Source organism: Pinus tabuliformis, chromosome 6 (assembly GCF_031772625.1).
Source record: "Pinus tabuliformis cultivar Carrire ecotype Pingquan chromosome 6, CPIR1, whole genome shotgun sequence".
Lineage (NCBI taxonomy): Eukaryota > Viridiplantae > Streptophyta > Pinopsida > Pinales > Pinaceae > Pinus > Pinus tabuliformis.
In genome coordinates, this window is record NC_142292.1 from 1731190645 (window position 1) to 1731212895 (window position 22251).

At 40.2% G+C, this 22251-nt stretch overlaps 1 protein-coding gene across 3 annotated transcripts in view; it reads right to left on the minus strand.

Moving 5' to 3' along the window:
• Positions 1-1655: 1655 nt before the first annotated feature.
• LOC149265808 (nucleoid-associated protein At2g24020, chloroplastic-like) overlaps positions 1656-22251 on the minus strand; it is a 235006-nt gene continuing 214410 nt past the window's right edge. For all 3 annotated transcript variants that reach the window (XM_089429745.1, XM_089429746.1, XM_089429747.1), the window contains 2 exons: positions 2189-2245; positions 1656-2089 (listed from right to left, as the gene is read on the minus strand). In XM_089429745.1, coding sequence (XP_089285871.1) covers positions 2083-2089; positions 2189-2245 — 64 coding nt within the window. In that variant the 3' untranslated portion in view covers positions 1656-2082. The remainder of the gene's footprint in view (positions 2090-2188; positions 2246-22251) is intronic.

Consider the following 22251-nt stretch of genomic DNA (forward strand, 5'->3'; position numbering starts at 1 on the left):
TGACTGATATTGCTGTATCATCCCTAAAGCTATGCCTATTTTACCTAGTCAAAAATAAAAACTTTCTCCAACATGTGAAAAAATCTATCTAAATTACCACTGAATCAATCTTATAACTAGACTCCCTATGAACCAACCCCCAACCCGTATCTGCATTTCTCTTAACCTCCAACCTCTTGAAATGTGCTGGTCTTTTACCCCTATAACTTCGCAAGGGGCAAATTTTTGGGTTAACAAATAAATAGAATCTAATAGTTTTTTTGCAAACCCTTTTTGGAATTCTGCCTAAATGCCTATATATGGTGATTAACCCGTTGATAAACATTAAGATGGAGAGAATGGTTTCCTTTTGAGGCAATCACTCACCAATAAACTGGCTATATATCTTATTTTGTTCACAATGTAAAATATGTGTTCTTTTAATTTAAAAATTTATATATATATATATATATATGAACAATGAAAGTACAAGTAAATATTTCATATTTCGCAGGGGCATGTCCAAGAGTCAATTCAGGAGGAATGCCCAGGGGTCCCCTATAAGAAGGAAATGTCCCTATTTCTTGGGAAGCATACCCTGTGTTTCCCATCCCAAAATGGTGATATGGGAAAATGCCCCCGATTGCATTTCCCAGTCTCAGAAACGTATGAAGTGTGGGGCAAATCCTGTACGCCATGTAACAGTGCATTTTTGTTTATTTTGGCACAGCACATGGATGGCTTTCAACTCTTCAAAAAAATTGAAAACCAATATCTGACTTCCACATTACGTGAAAATTTTATTTATTGAAGATCATTTTTATGTGACCTTCAAAAATATCACAATTTGTTTATTGAAGATATTATAATGAGACCTTCTGCTAAACTGTCACTAGCCCGTTCTGCAGTACCATGTCCTTGGTGATCAACAGCAGTTACTCGCACTTATTACGGGGTGTCATACCAAGGTACTGCAAAATTATTGTTACAAACAAAGTATAGGCAACGAAAATAGAAGTTAGCACGAAGACAAAACTTAGAAAATTAACTAATGGTTGCTGAGTAAAGCAACATTAGCTGCCAGGCAAATGCAGCACTACAATTTTAAATGATATCTAGGTGTTTACACCATAAAGATGGTGTTGTGGCATGTGTTCCATTTCCGAAAACTCGACTCAACTGAAGAATATCTCCAAATACACTTACAAACTGAAACCTTGATTATGTCTAGGAAGGATGCATAACCAAGATTCTATCATCTACGTTTACATAATCAAAATGCACTCACACACTGAAACCTTGATTCTGTCTAGGAAGGATGCACTACCAAGATTCTACAATCTGTGTTTACATAATCAATTCAGTCCAGAAAAAGATGAACTACCAATCATGCTATTATTCAATAGTATCTCCAAAGACATTTGCAAGATGTTCAATCAAAAAGGCATTGCTGCAAACCTTCAAAAAATTTGTCTATTACGTTCGTTTCCCTGCACTAACTGTAGAAAATCCCTTCAGTCGAATGCAAATTTAGTACAAGATTTACCAAAGCGTCATTGGTTGAGAATCAAGCAGCCAATCATTTGGAATTACTTTCTATTGGAAAGATGATTTTGTCTGATCTAAGATCAGAATTTCTATGCACTGTGCAAAAGCTTAAGAATGTAGATACGGTATGAGCAAAAACCATACATTCATAGAGTGTAGAATGAATTGCAATTTATTGTCCAATGGCAAGACCAAATTGCTTAATACAAGAGAATGACGTAGATCTGGATTATTAAGGGATTATAATTATTTAGCCAAATTTGCTCATGTCCTTTTTACAAACACAAATGGCTGAAATGATTATTACAGATTTAACAAATTAATTAACATGTTGAAAAGAATGAACCCCTCCTCTTCCTAATGTGAGAGTCTAAAATGTATCACATTGACTTGCCACTATCCTAAACGAAGCCGCAGAAACTGTTTGAGAGCTCCATCACAGAAAAGTGAATTCAACTGGTTGCACAAAGACAGTAGCTAGGGTAGCCTAACTTGGTCCGTCCCCAAGCCCAGGAGGCATCCCGAGGCTTTGGGCAAGATTTTGCATCCTTTCCTTCATAGCCTGAGACATTACAAGAAATACAGCCATCAGCACAGACATGAACGATAATTACAAAAGAGTCTTTAAGTTTGGAATAGTTAGAGACTAGATAGCTGTTACCTGGACACTCTTTTGATGAGCATCCTTGTAGGCTTCGGTGACCAAATCAGAGAGTTTCTGTATTGGTCATAAAATCCAAGACTATATCAAATCAGAATTCAACTTCGAAAAAATCATAGTATTACTTGCTACATCAATATTTTTCTTTAAATACTGAGAAAGTCACATTTTTCAAGAACTATCGTTTCTCAAAAGCTCGACAGCCTAAAGCACATGCAGACTGCAGTCTCTAGTAAGGCCTGTAAATAATCACTGATATTTAGAGCCAAAATAAAGCAAGGGCCTTATCATGTACATCTATATAGACCTACTGAATTTATTCTTATACTCAAATGGTTTCTGTGACTTAATAGTCATCACAGTTGGCAAGGCGAGCCAAGCACTTCAACAAAGCATTCGAACAGAAGGATGAACGGATGACCACCTGTATATTGGCTCCTGAGGTGGCATGCCAACTAAAAGCATTTTTATCAGATGTGAAACTATAGGTATAGAAAGAAAGATGAAAATCCACATGCTGATTCAGTATGGTTTCTGCTATTTCCAATCCAGAATCTGAGCAAGATAAAAATGGTGAAGATAACTAAAACAGAAATCCAAGTGCTGACCCATAGAAGCAAGAACCTCTTCATAAAACATAAATACCGACTTGACTCCAGCGTCACTACAATGGAAAGAACGTCACTACAATGGAAAGAATTGAGAGCCTTTAGAGGAATAGGTCACTCTTAGATGAAAAACACCTTGAAAACATCTCTAATAGTTACTACAAGTGTTCCATGGCTTTTGAGTTATCACTAAACTCGATATCAAATTCTATGAGACAAAACTAAGGATGAACCACTACGAGACAAACAACTAAAGATAATATCTATAAATATGATACAGGTAAAGCAGTTGAGGTTCTCTTCATTTCCTACCTGCTCGACATGGAATTGTTCCTAACTTCCATTGTAGACAGGGAAACTGCAAATCAAATGTGGATTGGGAATCTCCCCATTCTGGTGGTCGTCTTAAGCTAGCAATGTGTCTTCGCGGGAAGAGGGATAGAAATCGTGCATACCACCTAGCGGATTGGACATGTACCTCCGCTTCTAAATGTAGTGACTTGTAATATTTGAGGTATGAATAATATAGGAAACCACTATATATATATATATAATATATATTGCAGAAACTATGAACCAGGAACATGAAAATTCAGATTTCAAGAATTATAACCACTCATAACTTCAAAAAAAAATATATCCATGAACAGAGTTCTCGTTAATATTAGTTAAGAATAATTTCAGATGACTGGATTACTGCTGCTACTGCTGAATAAATGATGCAATTAATAACGCAATCAGCCCTAGAATTTCTAATCTTCTTTGCCTGCTGTTACCCCTTCAGAATAACTATATCAGAGGCACTCTGGTGTGATGTTGTTGCATCTTGCATGTACAAGGTTTGTTAAAGTCTGAAAGTTCTATGCAGAAATTTAAAAATTATTTGCAGAAACTTGAAAGTTCTATGCAGAAAACTTAATATACTTACAGAAAATTGAATATACTTTGCAGAAAACTGAATGGAACTGAATGCACTTAGTAGAAAATTGAATGTTCTATGTTGTTACAATTACTTAGAATGCAGATTTCTTCTTTACAATTTTTCAGATCAACAATTGTAAACTTAAGGATCATATGAAGACATTCAAGCACAAATATGAGACACTGAGAGTTAGGTCCAATGACCAAGGAAAAACCCACAAGGGGAAAATCCAAATGATTCTTCTTTTATTAGATTTCTTCAATTGTTCAGTAAAATACATAGAGAGAGAGAGAATGTGAATGAATAAAATCACCAATGTTTAATCAACTTGCAACTTAAGTGCTCTTGCTCTTTGCTTGAAGGTCCCCTCTTTCTTTTGATCAGATCTTGTCTTCCACACTTGCTCCAGCATTTCTTTTGCTCTTACTCTTCACTTGCTCTCACACTTCTCTTGCACACCCTCAACACTAGCTCTCCTTCTTCACAATGAACATGCTACTCTCAACTCTCACTTGCTCATACTTAAATAGATGAAAAATGAGAGGAGTTACAAAATGAATTCATGCCTTGAGCTAATAATAAGATAATTGAATTCCACGAGGGAGGAGTTACTTGAGGATAAGTGTAACTCATTCCAAGAATAGAGATAGAGGTACACATGTCTTGAGTTACAATTCAAATTAAGGAGAGAGAGAGTTACACTTAAACATAAGAGAATATTTAGTGAGAGTTACAAATCGAATTGAATGAGCGAGTTGCAAGTGCATTTAATGAAGAGTTACACTTTTGCCATACATTGAATTAGTGAGAGAGAATTACGTTCTCTTAAGTGTGGAGTTACTTTTTTATTCCAAGAGAGAGGTTCAATTTGCCAAGTGAGAGATTCTCAATTAAATTTGCTTATTTCATGAGAGAATTCGTTTCTATTAATCCATTAAAGGTGATTGACTTTAAACTATTTTATAAATAATAGTATCATAATAATAACATAGTAAGGATAAGAATATTAATTCTTGACTTGTATAGCCATGATTGATTTGATTTTAAAGTGGATTCCATGTCTAGATCATCCTTGATCATTTATTATGACTTTCTATTTTTGGAAAGTCACTTCCAAATTGAGATGTCACTTACTATTTTTGGAAAGTCACTTCCAAATTGAGATGTGACTTACTATTTTTGGAAAGTCATATTAAAATTATTAGAAATGAAATTTTATTATAAGAGAAATGAATTTCTTCTAGGAGAAATTCATCCTTGAGCTACAAAATTTTAACAAGATCCGTGTTCCAGCTCCTCAAATCCGAGCTTGCTTCTCTCTAAATGCTATGGTTGTAATAGATTTGGACATTTCAAAAGGGATTATCCTGAAGTAACTAATAATAAAAAGAGAGAGGAAAAACAACATGCTTCCGCAACCAACATTGACAGTGAACATCCAAAGAAGCCTAAAGGTGACAAAGATATCTTCTACTTTTCTGCTCTAACAGCTCCGTTGCAGATGATGATAACATATGGCTAGTAGATAGTGGTGCTTCAAGACATAAGAGAGGAGATCGTAGAAATCTCATTAGCATGATGGAAAGATGACTATCTCAAAAGGTGGAGCTTGGAGACAACCACAACTATGCAGTTAAAGGAGTAAGAAAGGCTTCCATTAAGCTAGAAATCTGGTAACAATGTCCATCTCAGCAATGTTCTATATGGGTCAAGTTTGAAAAAGAACTAAGTCTCTATTTCATGTTTAGAAGATAAAGGAGATAGACTCTAGAGTAACTTTTTTTGATAGAAAAGTGTTGAGATTTGTAGCTTGGGAGGTACTCCAAACACTAGGCTAGAGGGTTGTGGAGGAATTGACTTCATAAGATCACTTGTGGCTAAGAAACCAAGCTTGGGGTTTTGTACCCAAAGAAGTGGAGCCAAAACCATGAGGAGATTTGATGACTTAGCACATGGAGATGAAAGAGCACCTTTAAAGGAGCAAGGGCCAACTTCAAGCACCATGTGATCCCTTGTCAAAGTGAAGATTGAATTTTTATATGTTTTATGTGGGTTTTGCTAAGATACTTCATGTAGGTTGAACATAAAGTAAGCCCCCAAAGGGCTAGTTGTGAAACCCTTAGCAAAATATATAAATAGAGATTGTTTGGAGGCTTATTTCAGACATCCAAGGGTGAAACATCACAAAGAATACTTCTGAGGCAGTTGCAAGGGTAAGAGGCATAGCAAAGGTGGAAAAGGAGGTATGTTTGGGTCTGTTTTTCTCGATTGATTAGGTCGAGTTGGAGCAGGAGCTGGCAGCGAAGGAGGATGGTTTTGTGCTTGTTTGAGGGTTGGTTATGTGGTATATTATCTCGAAAATAGGTCGAGTCATCTCTATTAAGGTTCGAGCTGCTATAGCATCTTTCTTGAGAGCCGAGAAGGTATAACAGTGGGCTAGGAGGTGTCTTTATGACCAACCAGTGTTGCAGGAATCGCCCCCCCCCCGCGGATCCGAGGCCGGAATCGCGTCCCGTACGGAAGCGTTCCGGAACCTCTCCCCGAAGCGCGATTCCGATTTTATGAAGCGCGATTCCGTTAAAAAAAAACGATTCCTGGAATATTGGAAGCGGCTGCCCGGATCCGCGCTTCGGAGGGCGCTTCTGGCCTCCGGAAGCGCAACGCTTCAGGCCCGGAAGCGCACGCTTCACGAGGCCCGGAAGCGCGCTTCCTCTCTCCTCCGCGCGGGCAGCATGTTACTTGGTTTTTTTTTTTAATTTTTTAAAAAAGTTCACTTAAGTTAGCATGAGGGGGTGGGTTAGGGTGAGGTTAGGGTTAGTTTAGGGTGAGTTTAGAAAAGAATAAAGCCCCCATTCTCTTCTCATTTTCTCACTTTGAGTTTATGAGAGTTGGAGAAGAGAAGAGAGGAGAGGAGAAGAGAAGAGAGGAAAGGAGAGGAGAAGAGAGGAGAGCTTGGAGGAGTGAAGAAGGAGGAGCTAGGAGAAGGAGGAGGAGCTTGGAGCAAGAGCTTGGAGGACTTCATCTACAAGAGCTAAAGAGGTAAGTTCAAACCCCAAACTCCCTTGTTTTTTTGAAAAAAAAATTGTATTTTTCTCCTCCCTCTCCTACTCTTTCCCATTGTTTCTACTTGCTCCTTTATTTACAGGTTGTCCACCACCTATATCCATATTCCAAGATGGTGTTCTTTTGGCTTCTATGTATCATTCCACTCTTGGTTTTAATGATGGCAAGGGTGAGGAATAGAGGGGAAGAGGAAGGGGATGAACTTGGTGACCCAATGTATGATGAGGAGGAAGGGTTTGAAGAGGAAGGGGATGAACTTGAAGGGGACACTGAAGCACAAGATGGGAAAGGTACAACAACACCCTTGTGGAACTATGTGACCAAACTTGATGGGGGAAAGGGTGGTGGATCTTACAAATGGATGTGCCCTCATGATTGTCATGGAGGAAAACCATATTGTGGTTCATATACCCGTCTGAGGAGGCATCTTTGTGGGGTGCTGGACAGTGATGAAAAAAAGGGTTCTGTGGGGGTACAAATTTGCCCAAAAATTTCAGCTGAACAAAGAACAAAATACATCCAAATAGAGATGGCTGCACAACAAAAAAACAAGAAACAAAAAACTCATTCTGAATCAAGTGCAACCTCTAAATTTGGTAGTTGCCCATCTCCTCATGGTACTTTTGCAACCTCTGGAGGTAGAAAAACAATAGGGGATTTCCTTAATGTTTCTGGGAGGGATGATGTGGATGGAAAGATAGTCCGTTTTCTTTGTGCTTGCGGTGTACCATTCAATGTGCTTCGCTCTCCCTATTGGCATGAAATGGTAAAGGCCATCAATGAAGCCCCAAAAGGATACAAGGCCCCCAACTATGAGAAAGCTAGAACAGTGTTATTAGAAAGAGAAAAAGCTAAGGTTCAAAGAGCTTTGACACGTTTTACACATGAGTGGGTGGATTCTGGGGTATCCATTGTATCAGATGGGTGGACAAATATTAGAAACCAACATTTGATAAATGTTCTTGGTGTTTCTTCTAGTGGTGCAGTATTTATTGCATCTCATGACTCCTCCTCCATCAGTGCAACTGCACAAAACATTGCAGATCTCCTATTGAAATCAATCAAAGATGTTGGTCCGAATAATGTGGTTCAAGTGATCACAGATAATGCAGCAAATTGTAAGTTAGCAGGAAAAATTATTGAGCGTACTCATCCACACATCTTTTGGTCTGGGTGCCTGGTTCACACATTGAACCTTTTGATGCATGATATTGTGAAACACAAAGATTGTGGGTGGATTGCTGAGGTTTACAGGAAAGGGAAGCAGCTCATTAAATTCATCACAGGGCATACAAGGGTAAACTACTTCTATGGCACTTACTCCAAGTTGCAATTGCTTAAAATTGCAAAGACAAGATTTGCTAGTTATTACCTCACCTTTAGGCGGCTAGTGAGGGTGAGACAAGCTTTAACTAATCTGGTGTGTGCTGAAACATGGGATGAAATTAACAATGACACAGATGGTGCTAATGAAGTCAAGGACACTGTTCTTGACAGTTACTTTTGGTCACAGGTTAAATATGTTTTGCAATTCACCAAACCAATTTATTACATGATCAAGTTTGCAGATTCAGATCGACCAGTAATTGGGGAGGTGTATGAGCAAATGGATAGCATGTTGGGGCAGATTAAAGACATTGTTGAGCCTAGAGATACCACCTTGTACAATTATATTCGTGAAGAGGTGGAAAACCGATGGGATATGCTAAATGTTCCATTGCATGCATTAGCATATGTTTTGACACCTAAATACTATCATCCATCATGGTTTTCAAAACCAGCACCTGGGGGGGGAAGCAGGAAAAAACCACACCAAGATAAAGAGGTTCACGAAAAATATATGGCTGCATTGAGTAGATTAATCCCTGATAATGAGGAGGCTGCATTGGTACGGAGACAGGTGAGCAACTATACGAGCAACACTGGTCCATTTGGGAGCATGCATGCAATTCAAGATCGAGAGCATTTTTCTGCTCTTGAGTGGTGGAACATGCATGGAGGGCCTACTCCACTTCTACAGAGTTTGGCATTGTGGGTGTTATCACAGGTGGTAAACACTTCTTCTGCAGAGAGGTGTTGGAGCTCTTATTCTTTCATCCACAGTGTTAAAAGGAACAGGTTGAATTTAGACCGGGCAGAGAGCTTGGTTTATGTTCATTACAACTTGCGATTGTTGTCCCATTACTGTGAAGATGCAAAGTCTAATAAAGACTTGTTGACTTGGGACAAGAATCCAGAGGAGCCCAATTTGGAGGATGGAGTGTTGCGACTAGAGCAATTAGAGGATTCTCTTATCCAGGTATGTCCATTGTGGTATGAATTTTCCAATTTTCCCTTATAAAGCATTTCTCTAATTCATGTTTTTAATTTTTTTGTTAACTAGTGTTTTTTTTTTGCATGAATTTTTTGAGCGATTCTAGGATGATGACACGGGTGTTGATATGCCAACACCCCCATCTGGTCCCTTGGTTTCTAGGTTCCATGGTTCAACACCAACGGCAGGGGGTTCTTCTTCATCAGTTCCAGTGCCACGACTTACACAGGGACCATCTTCTTCATTGCCACCACGTGGAGGCCCGCCATCACGTTATATTCGTGGTGGAAGGAGGAGAGATTAGTAGATATATTCACAATCTACTTCTTTTTGTCATAGATTACTCATTAGACTTGTGGACTTGTGAATTTGAATTTTGAACCTTTTTGGCTTGGCGGTGACCAAGTGACATATTTTGTAAACATTATTATTTGAATTTTGGACATGACAAATGTTGACAGTTGCTCACTTGCTAGATAAATCATAATATGCTCTATGTTTTATGTTTTATAATATGCTTAAATGTTTTATGTTTTATAATATGCTTAAAAATTTGATGTATGTTTGTAATAGCTAGAATATAGATGATTGTTGTACATACTAGTAACTACAATGGAATCATGGATGCCATATCTATCTTGATTTATGCAAAAATATGCATGTTTTCATGTCTTCTACAATTAATTTGGTATTTGGGATGTTTGTTTTGAGTATAAATGCAAAAAAATATATAAAAATATATATATATAGCAGACGCTTCCGCGGACGCTTCGCTTCCTAGATTTTTGGAAAATGACGCTTCCGCGCTCTGCGCTTCCGCTTCGCGCTTCCGCTTCGCTCCCGCTTCGTGCAACATTGTGACCAACACAAGGACTGTCTTGTTGAAGGAAGACAAGTTGTAGACTTTTCTAGCATAGACGGCTAAGGAGAAAGGATGTAACAGTGGTTACGATTAGCCCTAACTAGACCGTCGAGATTGCAAAGGAAGGGCAGAACTCTAGGACAAGAGGACCAATAGAGCGTTTGAGAAACAAGGTATGTTTAGCCTTCTTGTTGTGATGTTTTGCTAGAAGATGTAGAGTCCTAGTTTGGGCAGAATTGGAATGTCATCCTAAGGTTGTAAGGAAGGCAGCAAGTGGATGGTCTTAGTAGCCCTAGACCAATTGACAAGGACTATGGCAACTGTAAGAAGGGTGACGATTTGTAAGCCCGAGACTGATCCTTGAAGGACAAAGGAAGGAGGTCAAGGTGATCAAATTACATCAACCCAAGTTTATTGTTGGAGAAGGAAATTTGACAATGATAGGTGGCATCCCTCAATGCCCTAACTGTGTCTTCATTGGGCAACACAAGAAGGAACTGGTTGGCAGAAGTCCCTAAGAGTTGTGTTCTTAAAGGACTAAGGAGCAAATAGTGGGCAAGAAGTCCCAAAGGAGTTGAGGAGCAACATTGGGCATTTGAGAATTGTTCGCAAACGAAATTGTGAACAACTCGACAAGAGTCTTGATGTGTTGATGTGTTGAAGGACTAACGGTCAGCTAGCGAGCAGTTGGAGCCATGTTCAGTGATGGAATTGGTTCATTGATAGAGGCAGGATGGTGTTGTTGAAGATCAGAGCCAAAGGACCGGGCAGATGTGTTCATGACACGTGTGCTGTAAGGGTCGTGGAGCGCTACATCAACAAGTAGATCAAGTGTTGTCTGTGAAAATTTGGTGATCACGAATTCTACTGCAATAACGATAATATTTATCCTATTTGTTAAATTACTTAAATAAATTATTTGGAGTTTTCTACAGAAAATATCAAAATACATACACTACAACCTTCACAAATAAAATTTTGTGTAAAGTAAATACAAGGAAAATACAAGCACATGTATAACCACAATGACAGTTTCTTTTGGACAATTGTCCCCAGAAAAACCAAATGTGGAAAAACCGGTGCAGCAGATAAGGGTTTCTTTTATTAATCTTTAGCAATAATTTAAGTACAATATACAGATAGACAAAATATAGGAATAATCACTGAGAGAAATTTACTGATGAATTTCTCACACTCCATAATCAGTTCACGGCCGGAGGCGCGGGTCAAGAAAGCGGAAGAAGAGAGATATGGCTCAGCGGTTTTCCTGACCCTGAAGAGGACATCCTGCCCTTTCGCTAGCCTTTTTGCCTCACCCTCTGCACAGTGACTGCGTAGGGCCTGCATCAACCCTCTGCACTGATGATCTGCATCCCTCCTCTGTGTTGTCCCCTCCAGATTTGTCTTGCACTCTCAGACTATGTTGATGCCCTTTCTCTCCCACCTGCAACTCACTCTCTAACTCGATTTTATCTTGCCAAACTTCAGCCACTGAGAAAATCAATCTACTTGAGCAACTAAGTCTCTGCCCGGTGTGTTCTCCATCAACCCATCGACTTCTTATAACTGTTTGTTGGAGTACCAACGCCCAAGATTAAATCATAATTGATGGCTAAGATTAACTAGAAATTGATCCTTGTCTTCTTCCAAAAGATTCTCACCATGACTTAATTAATACCCTTCAATTAACCAGATTTCCTAAGTTCAGACTTAGGAACCATTAAAAAAATGTTAATTATTTTAATTAATTCATCTCTAGGTGGAATTTTCAGAAACGATTTCTGGGTTTTGGAGAATACAAGTATTCTAGCCTCTCCACAAAATTTCGTGGCTAGAACACATCCAATGCTACAAAAATCAACATTGTCTTGTTTAGGCTCAATTAGTTGTCAAAGGACTAACACTAAACCCTAGTTGTATTGCCTTGTATCAATGGATGTATGAGGACCATTATCCCTGGTGCGTGAGCCCTAGACCGTTGTATTACAGTTTGCTAATATAACAAAGTTGGGTAGTTAAAATTTGTAAAAAAAGTTGTCTATGTATGTGCACGTGTTGATTTATCGTTGTTTATATTCCATTGTGCAAAGTAGTTTTTTGTGGTATTTGGATTGGTATTGTCAGTGATTCTAAAACCCTAACCTAGATTCCAGTACCATAGAAAAACAACATGGTATCAGAGCTACTTTGAAGGGTTAGTGAATCAGAGTGTGCACAGCGAAGCAACTCAAAGGGAGTTGAGATTGTCTAGATCATGAAGTAGAGGGTTCAGCTGAAGACATCGAGATGTGGTCTTGACTAGCTTGGCAAGGGGAGAGGCAAGGTGTTTTGGTGGATTGGTGGTGAACCTAGTGAACAACAGTTTGTTGTATTGCAGGTGGTTGATCATGGACTTCCAATGAATTGTCATGGATCACTGGGACAACTCGAGGATTGCTTTAGCGTGGACGAGATTGGTATGATCAAGATTGTTTCATGTGATGGACAACATGTTGGCAGGCTAATTTCTTCATTGGATTTTGATGATGCATATCCAAGATTAGAGGGATGTGCACGAGTTGTGTTTCATCTAAGAGGATGAGTTCTTGCAGGTCTAGGTTGCAATGATGATGGCCGATGTTCGACCGCAGCTCAGACTGACCTTGTAGGACACGAGATCAGAAGCAGGATGAGCTAGTGGAGATTGTGTAGACTCAAAGGGAGTCTAGCTTTATAGGGAGCAACCCTATGGAAGTGTTGAGGTCTTCAAGTTTAGATAAGATGAGACAAAGGCACTATCGAGATAGCATGGTTCATTCTACAAAGTATGATGCATTGGTGAATGCCAGATGGGCTAGTGTCGCCTGTGATGTCGATAGAGGCTTCCTACTATTGGAAGTACCTCCCTCGCCAAGAGGGAGTGTTAAGATTTGTAGCTTAAGAGGTTCTTCAAAACCTAGGCTAGAGGCTTGTGGAGGAATTGGCTTCATAAGGTTTTGTGGGCAAAGAACCCAAGCTTGGGGTTTTGTACCCAAAGAAGTGGGGCCAAAACCATGAGATTTGATCACTTGGCACATGGAGATGAAAAAGCACCCTTAAAGGAGCAAGGAGCAACTTCAAGAACCATAAGGTCCCTTGTCAAAGTGGAGATATATATTTTTATATGTTTTATGTGGATTTTGATAAGATACTTCATGTAGGCTCAACATAAAGTAAGCCCCCAAAGGACTAGTTGTGAAACCAATAGCAAAACATATAAATAGAGATTGTTTGGAGGCTTATTTCACACATCCAGGGGTGAAACATTACACAGAATACTTCTAAGGTAGCCACAGGGATAAGAGGCCAGCATAGGTGGAAAAGGTTTGTGTGGGTCTGTTTTCCTTGATTGATTAGGCCGAGTTTGAGCAGGAGCTGCCAGTGAAGGAGGATGGTTCTATGCTTGTTTGAGGGTTGGTTCTGTGGTATATTATCTTGAAAACAGAGTGAGTCATCTCTGCTCGGGTTCGAGCTGTTGTAGCATCTTTCTTGACGACTAAGAAGGTATAAAAGTAGGTTGGGAGGTGTCTTTATGGCCAACACAAGGACTGTCTTGTTGATGGAAGGGTAGAGAGGGTGACGTAGATCCAAGAAGGGCTCACGCAGGCCCCATGCAGAGCAGCGCAGTTGCTTCCAACGCAGAAGCCTGAGTTCGCTGAGGAAGCTAACTTTTATGAGCCAGGAGGGCTGGAATAGGCTTCTGAGCGAAAATTGATTCCCAATTGTGCTGACGTAGGGCCTTAGAGGCTGACGCAGGGCCCACGTAGGGGCAACGCAGAAGTAGCTGGGGAACTCGTGGTTCAACTGTCAGATCAGCTGGGACTTACAGTGTAGAGTGAGGTAATCTCACTGATTTCTTCTGCCAAGTGATTTTCTCTGTAACTAGATTGTCGGGAGGCCATCCAGCGATTGTATTCAAAAATACTTCTACTTATTAATAAAACCCTCAGATCTGCTGCATCGGTTTTCGCGCATTGGGTTTTTCCGAGAACATTTGTCCAAAAATAACTATCACTTGTGTTGTATCTCTCTATTGTTCAGTTTCTTGTTTCAGCATATTATTTTAATGGTGTAGGCTGTAGTGTATGTGTTTCAATGTTTGCTGTAGGAAACTGCAAATAACTTGTTCGTGTAAATATAACAAGTAGAAGAAATATCATTAGTGTTGCAGTAGGGATCAACATCATTGAAGCTGGATAATGGATCAAAGCTACATCTCAACAACATTCGCTATGCTCCAGGTTTGAAAAAGAATTTACCTTTTATTTCTTGTTTAGAAGATAAAGGGGAAAGAATTGCTTTTGTTGATGGAAAAGTATTGGTTTAGGGAAAAGACTCTAGCATTGATAAAGCTAGGGTTATTGCAATTCGTGAAAGCAATCTTTACCGAGTCACTACACCATCTCCTCAAGCTTTGATTCATAAGTCCTATTGAGCTATGGCATCGAAGGTATGGCCATCTTCATTACAGGGTCATCCCTACTCTTAGTCAACTGGTTCATGGTATGCCTAATATGAAGTTAGATCACGAAGGTGTGTGCAAGGGATGCTCTTTGGGGAAACATAATAGAAAGCCATTTCATAATAGTGAAACTAGGTCTAAAGAAATATTACACCTCATTCATTCCGATGTGTGTGGGCCCATGTCTGATAAATCACTTGGAGGTCACCTTTACTATGTAACATTCATTGATGATCATTCGCAGAAGACATGGCTCTACCTACTCAAAAATAAAGATGAAGTATTTGATAAGTTCAAGGAGTTCAGGGCTGAAGTGGAAACCCTAACCGAAAGAAAGATAAAGAATCTGAGGTCTGACAATGGTGCAAAATACACTTCTAAAGAGTTGATTGCATATTGTAAGGATGCAGGTATTAAGACGGAGCTCATTCTTCCCTACTATCCCAAACAAAATGGATTGGCCGAAAGGAAGAATAGGTCAATTGAAGAAGGCATTTGAACTATGCTCCTTGATCAAGATCTACCGAAGTTCTTATGGGGTGAAGCAGTGATGATTACCCTATAAATTCAAAATAGAAGTCCTCATAGGACTCTTGATAATACTACACACGAGGAACTATTCACAGGGAAGAAGTTGAGTGTGGATCATCTCCGAATCTTTGGAAGTCCAGCGTATATCCATGTGTCGAAAGACAAGTGAAAGAAGTTGGACTCGACATGTATCAAGGGAATATTCGTTGGTTATAGTCTTTCCTCAAAAGCATATAGAATTTACATAAAGGAAGGAAGACACATTGAAGTAAGCAGGGATGTCATTTCAATGGAAATCAAGCTTACAAGAAATCAAAGGATATTCCTATTGATTCTAAAGACGAAGAAGTTCTTGTATTTGAAGAAGAAGAAGTTCATCATGAGAACTCTACTACAACTGTTGAAGAAGAAGGACCAAGTGAGCCTATTCAATCGGTGGTTGCCCCAACCACTGTGAAAATTCTATCACTATAACAACTGATTTATTTTACCTACTCATTTCTCAATAAGTTATTTATGAAAACCCTTCAGTAAACATTAAAATATGTTCTGCTGCAGATATCACACCATAATACAAAAACAAACACATGCACAAAAATCAACACATCGACACAAATATTTTCGACAATTGTCCCTGAAAAAACCCAATGTGGGAAAAATGGTGCAGCAACAGAGGAGGATTTTATTATTCAACAATTCTTCAATACAACTATGTGCCAAACTGGCTTACCCAACAGAGAAAAATTCTCCAACACTTCTCCCAGTCTCAGCGTCAGGCTTGCTAGCCTCTGCGCAGCTCCTAGACCCTCTGTGTCAGCTCCTCCCTCTCTGCATCACCCACGCAGGCCCTCCAGTGACTACGCAGTCCGCTGCCTTTGCGTCTGCCTGAGAGGCTCTACGTCTTCCTCTCCAACCTCTGCACTGATCTTCTGGTGTTGTTCCCGACTCTCTATTCTGTACCCGCTACCTCTTGCTGCTCTCCAGACCACTAGTTCAAATTTCTCAGCTAACCCCGCTCCAGAAATCAAACTGATTGGCCTCTCTCAATGAGTTCTCCAACTGACCCTCAAGCCTCTTCTTATACTTTTCCTGTTGGTCCTTCAACGGCCGAAGATTAAATCTCTAATCAATGGCTAAAATTAGATTTGGCTTGATCCATGATTTTTGGAACCTTCTAACCCAGTTTTATATTAATACATATTAATATTTTATTTTTCTAAGTTTAGACTTAGGAACTCCATTAAAAATATTAATTATTTTAACATCTCCCAAACCGGTTAGAATCTAGCCAAACCATTTCTGGGTCTTGGAGATCTCATGTGCTTTAGCCTCTCCACCAATTTTTATGACTAGAGCACATTCGATGCTATCCCAAATCAACACTCCCTCTTAGCGAGGATTGTGCTCTAGTAATACTCCTCACTGAGCATCACCTTGATTATCCGACACCAATACCTCTGCTAATGCTTGGCCTCCTCGCCCAACATCCTCTGCACTGTTGCATCTTGTATTGTCGCTCATGGCTTTGCCACTGCTATTGTTGCATCCGTACAACAGCTCCCTTTGCATCTGTGTCGTTGCTAGTCCTTTCACCCAACATTGCATTTGTATTGCAACTCCCTCAGCATCTGTGTTGATGTTGGTCCTTCTTCCCAACACTGCATCTGCACTGCATCCTCTTCTCATCATGCTGCATCGTGCTACTATTGATTGTTACTGCACTGCAACATTATACCCATTTCAAATACTAAAATGGATTCTTTATCATCCCCATCTTCTCCCTGAAATAATCAAGCTTCATTCTTCCAAGGGCCTTGGTAAGGATGTCGGCCACCTTCTCTCCTGTAGGTGTAACTCAACTGTATGGCTTCTCGCTAGACACAGTCTCTGACAAAGTGACACCGAATATCAATATGTTTTGACTGATCATGAAACACTGGATTCTCAGAGAGCTTGATGCAACTCTGAATATCACACATGATCCTGGTCACCTCCATCTTTCTTTTGAATAGGTTCACAAGCAGTTTTCTAAGCCATATGGCCTCGCACGAAGTTGTGATTGCAGCCATAGATTCTGCCTCAATTGAGCTCAGAGCCACGGATTTCGGTTTCCTATTGCACTAAGAGGTCATTCTTGATCCAATGTTGAAACAGTATCCAGAGGTACTTTTTTGATCCACTGAACTTCTAGCCCAATCTGCATCAATAAATCCACTCAATCTGATATCCTTACTCCTGGTGTACAAGAGTCCATAATCGACTGTTCCTTGTAAATATCTGAGAACATGTTTGGCTATTGCCCAGTGCGCCCTCTTTGGTTCCAACATGAACTAACAGAGGGTGTTGACAGCGTAACAAATGTCTGGCCTGGTATTGACCAGATCCATCAGGGACTCTATGAGCTGCCTGTATAAGGTGGGATCAACATCCTTGTCTTTTGATGCATCAATTTTCTTCCAGTTGGTAATCATTGGGGTAGCCATGGGTCTACAGTCCTCCATCCTGAATCTCTTCAGAATTTCTGTAGCATATCTCCCTTGCCCAAGGAAGATCTCCCCATTTTGTTGCCAAACTTCCAACCCCAGGAAATAATGCATTTGTCCCAAATCCTTCATGTCAAATTATGTGGCTCGATTCTTCTTGCAATCCCTGATGAGCCTGGATGATCATGTTAGGAAGAGATCATCCACATATAATACTATTGATTTGGGGTATAGCATCAGATGTGCTTCAGCGACAAAATTTGATGGAGAGGTTGGGGCACATGAGATCTCCAATACCCAGAAAGGGTTTGGGCAGATTCTAGACAGATCAGAAGATATTAAAATAATTAATATTTTTAATGGAGTCCCTAAGTTATAAAATATTAATGTGTATTAATATGAATCTGTGTGAGAATGGTCCAAAAGACATGGATCAAGTCAGATCTAATCTTAGCCGTTGATTAGGGACTTAATCTCGGTCGTTGAGATGTCAACAAGAAAAGTATAAGAGGAGGCTTGAGGGTCACTTGGAGGACACACCAGAGTGATCAGTGATTCTATTTTCGAGAGCAGGGTTTGGTAAGAGAGATAGAATCAGTGAATGGGAGAGTAGCTGAGGGGCATTGAGTTCAGAAAAACAGAGAAGGCAGAGATTGTGCCAGGAGAGCAGTGCAACAACCAAGGAGAGTGACGCAGAGCCAGCAAGGGCTCACGCAAGGCCACGCAGAGGCAGCCAAGTGCTGCACAGAGCACCAGAGAGGCCAGCCTGTCTGACGCAGAGGCCTAGAAAGCTGACACAGGGCCTCCTGGGGCTGACGCATTCTGGATTGGGCAGACGCTAGGATTGCAAATCAGTTTTGTGTTGAGGAGTTGTCAGAAGGATTCTCCGGGGTTTTATCCAGGAGAATTCTCTCAAACTGTGAGGTATAGCTGCTAAGGAAATTCTCTTTTAGGTAGGCCAATTTCGGCACCTAGATTGTACTTTGATATTACTTAATAAGAAAACCCTCAGATAGTTGCATTGGTTTTCCTACATTGCGTTTTTCCGAGGACATTGGTCCAAAAATAATGGTGTCATGTGGTGTGTTTGTTATTGTTTCTTTTAGTTGCTGATATGTGATATGTTGAGCATGCACTGGTGTCTATTTTCAGTATTTACTTTATAAATAACTTGTTAAGAAAAATAACAAGTAGGTAGGAATAAATCAGTAAACAAACAAAAAAAAAATGCATGAAGGGTTTCTAAACTAAGTAAACTTAGAAACTTCAACAAATACTAGGATTAGAGGCTCATTCTCTACAACTAGATAGTAGAGATTTGGATCTGCGTCACTCTTGACAAATCCCATCTTCTGCAAGTAGCCATCAATTCGACCATACCATGCTCTAGGTGCCTGTTTCAGCCCATACAAGGCTTTCTTCAATTTGCATACATGAGACTTCTTCTCATGTGTCTCAAAGCCTTCTGGTTGTTCAATGTATACCTCTTCTTCTATCACCCCGTTTAGAAATGTCGTTTTGACATCCATCTGATGAATCTCCCATCCCATCTGTGCTGCAAGAGATATCACGATTCTAATTGATGTATACCTGGCTACCGAGGTGAAGGTCTCTTCGTAGTCAATTCTTTCCTTCTGAGCATACCCCTTAGCCACAAACCTAGCTTTGTATTTTTCCACGTTGTCGTCTGCAGTGTATTTAATCTTGTAGATCCATCTCGAACCTACCACCAATCCGTCTTGAGGCCTTGGCACTACCTCCCAGACATTGTTCACCATTATGGAGTTGTATTCCTCTACCATCGCATCCAGCAAAACCTAATGTTGAGCAGCCTCCCAAAAACTAGCAGGCTCCCCATCCTGAGCTACTAATGCCTGATATCTATCTAGTTGTTTTCGCTCTCCCTTATTGTTCTTTGGTGCATCACTGAAATCCTTTGCATCTCGCAGAATCTGACGAAGTTCACTACTCGTTCTTAATCTGCCAGCAAGTGCTTCTGTTAGCTCCTCCTCCTGTGATTCTCCCTGATCCGAGGAAGAATTCTTTACTTCCGTTGGTTGAAGAGGTTTGACCAACGGCTCCTCTTCTGACTGCTCCTCACAAGGCATTTCTCGAGATTTTCTGAAAGCCCTATCCTCCATGAACTTCACATCTCGTCGGACTGCTACCTTCTTGCTCCCTAGAAGATAGATTCTATATGTCTTAGCATTCTCGTTATATCCCACTAGATATCCTTTCTCTGCAGTTTGGTCCAGCTTCTTCCTCTTTTCCGCGGGTATCCGACAATATGCTAAGCTCCCAAACATCCTAAAATGACTGACTTCAAGCGTCTTCCCTGTGAAGACCTTCTCTAGAGTAATATTGCCCAATGCCCAGTGAGGAGTTCTATTTTCAACATAAATTGTCGTGTTGCATGCTTCTACCCACAAGAATTTTGGCATATCCTAATCTTACATCATGGCCCTAGTTGCTTCTACAATAGTCCTGTTCTTCCTTTCTGCTACTCCATTCTGCTTCGGATTGTAAGGAGTTGTCCACTCTCTTCTGATGCCCTCCTTAGCGCAAAAATCAGTTAAGTCCTTATCGACATACTCTCCATCATTATCTGAGCGCAAAACTTTTATTTTCTTCCCAGTCAGATTCTCCACCAAAGCTTTGAATCGACAGAAAACCTCATCCTTGGTTTTCAAAAAATAAATCCAAGTTTCCCTTGAGTGGTCATCAATGAAGGTGATGAAGCACTCGGTACCACTAAGAGCTTTAGTGGACATAGGTCCGCAGATATCTGAGTGTATCAATCCTAATACTCTTGGCTGCGTTTTTACTTCTAGGAAATGTTGCTTTAGCATACTTTCCCAGAGCACATCCTCTACATACATCATCTCGTTCTGTACTAAGATCCGAAACTCCTATTACAGTGTTCCTCAGCATTCTTAGAGCCCCATGGTGCAAATGTCCCATTCTTCTGTCCCATAATTCGTTCAAATCCTTGTCTCCATGACTGCCTATTAGTGCCATTGGTGATTCTAGTTTTAGTTTGTACAACCTGTTACTTTTGATCCCGATCTACACTTTCTTCTTCCAACTCGGGTGTTTGACGTATACTTTCTTTGTTCTCCTTGATGAAGAAAAATTCAAGAAGTACTTATCTGAGAGGTATTATGATGACAGAGCTAAGGATTTTTATGAGTTGCGGATGGGTTCTATGACAGATGAGGAGTATACTAGCAGATTTTTGGAGTTGTTGAGATATGTGCCTTACCTTAGAGAGGAAAAGGCTAAGGTTCAAAGATTCATCAATGTATTGTCAGTTGCATACAGAGACTGGATTGAGTTCGATGAGCCTAGATCGATGGAGGCCATCCGAAAGTTGAAGCAGTGGAAGCGCAAAGTTCAACCGAAACATGACTTGAAGAGAAATGACAAAGCTAAGGAAAATGGCCACCAAAGCGAGGAAGACCTCAAGATGCAAGTGAGAAAGATAATGCAATTCCTTACAAGAGATTCAATACAACTGAGAAGGGACATGGAGAGCAATAGAGGCTAGAAGCGATGGGAGGGAACCATTCCAGTGTTGGATATGTGGTAAGGATCATCCTAAGAGGGATTGTCCGCAGTATCAGAGTGGTGGTAGACCCCAGATATACAGTGCTCAGGAGGCACATACAGTTGGTGATGTTGGTCATAGCATTCCTCATATTTATGCAGTTGTGGACAACAGGCAGGCAGTTCATCATACATCGATCATTGTGAGGACGGTAATCTTTGTGATCAAGTTGTTTCTATTTTGATTGATCCTAGATTTAACTATAGTTATGTTAATCCTGACCTAGTGGATAAGTGTGGTTTGAGAAAAGAAGTGCATGCAGAATCTTGGGTGGTATAGTTGGCTACAGGTACAAAGAAGCAAGCTCACCATTGGGTAAGAGCTTGTGCATTTGAGTTAAATGGTATGCCTACAGCAGCACATTAGAATGTACTACAATTGGGTTCGTATAGTATGCTTTTGGGTATGGATTGGTTATACCTTCAAAGAACCAAAGTAGATTGCTTCAACAAGGCCATTGAGTGTATGGATGATAGTGGGGAAAAGAGGACTTTGCAAGCAAAGAAGCCTACATCAGTGAGGATGGTTACCGCTATGTAGGCTAAGCGTAGTTGCAAAAAAGGTTGTGTGATGTTTGCAGTACACATTTCTAGTGACAAAGGTAAGGAGGTTGAGGATGATGATGTGTTGAGCAGGTACCCAGTATTGTAGCAGTTTTGGGATGTATTCCTAAGGACATTACAGAGTTTCCACCTCACAGGGAGGTAGACTTTTCTATTGAGTTAGTGCCAAGGGCAGCTCCAACATTGTGAAAATTGGCAAGTAGGGCCAAACTCCATGTGGGTCATCTTATTTATGGCAGCTGATATTTTTCTTAGATCCCTCTCATTGATAAGTATAGGATTGACCTAAAGATCATCCGATTTTGATAAGTATTCATGGAGATATGAATTTATTTGTGTTATGGGACAATTCGTCAAGGTCGGCCAACAACCAAATAACCCCCACGTGTGCTCAACGTTTTAGTATAAAAGGAGGTGACTTGATAGTCATTTGGACACACACTTCACTCTTGATTTTTCTCCACTTGTTTTTGGGTTTTAGTGGAATAGAAGTCTAAAAGGAGGAATCCCTAGACGCAGGAGGAAAGTAGACTAAACAAGGAGCCCTAGCCACAGTCTAGCCGCAGTCATGAAGACGTCCAATACTGCCCTAGCCGCAATCCTAAAGAGGGTGGTTTAGCCGCAGTCCAA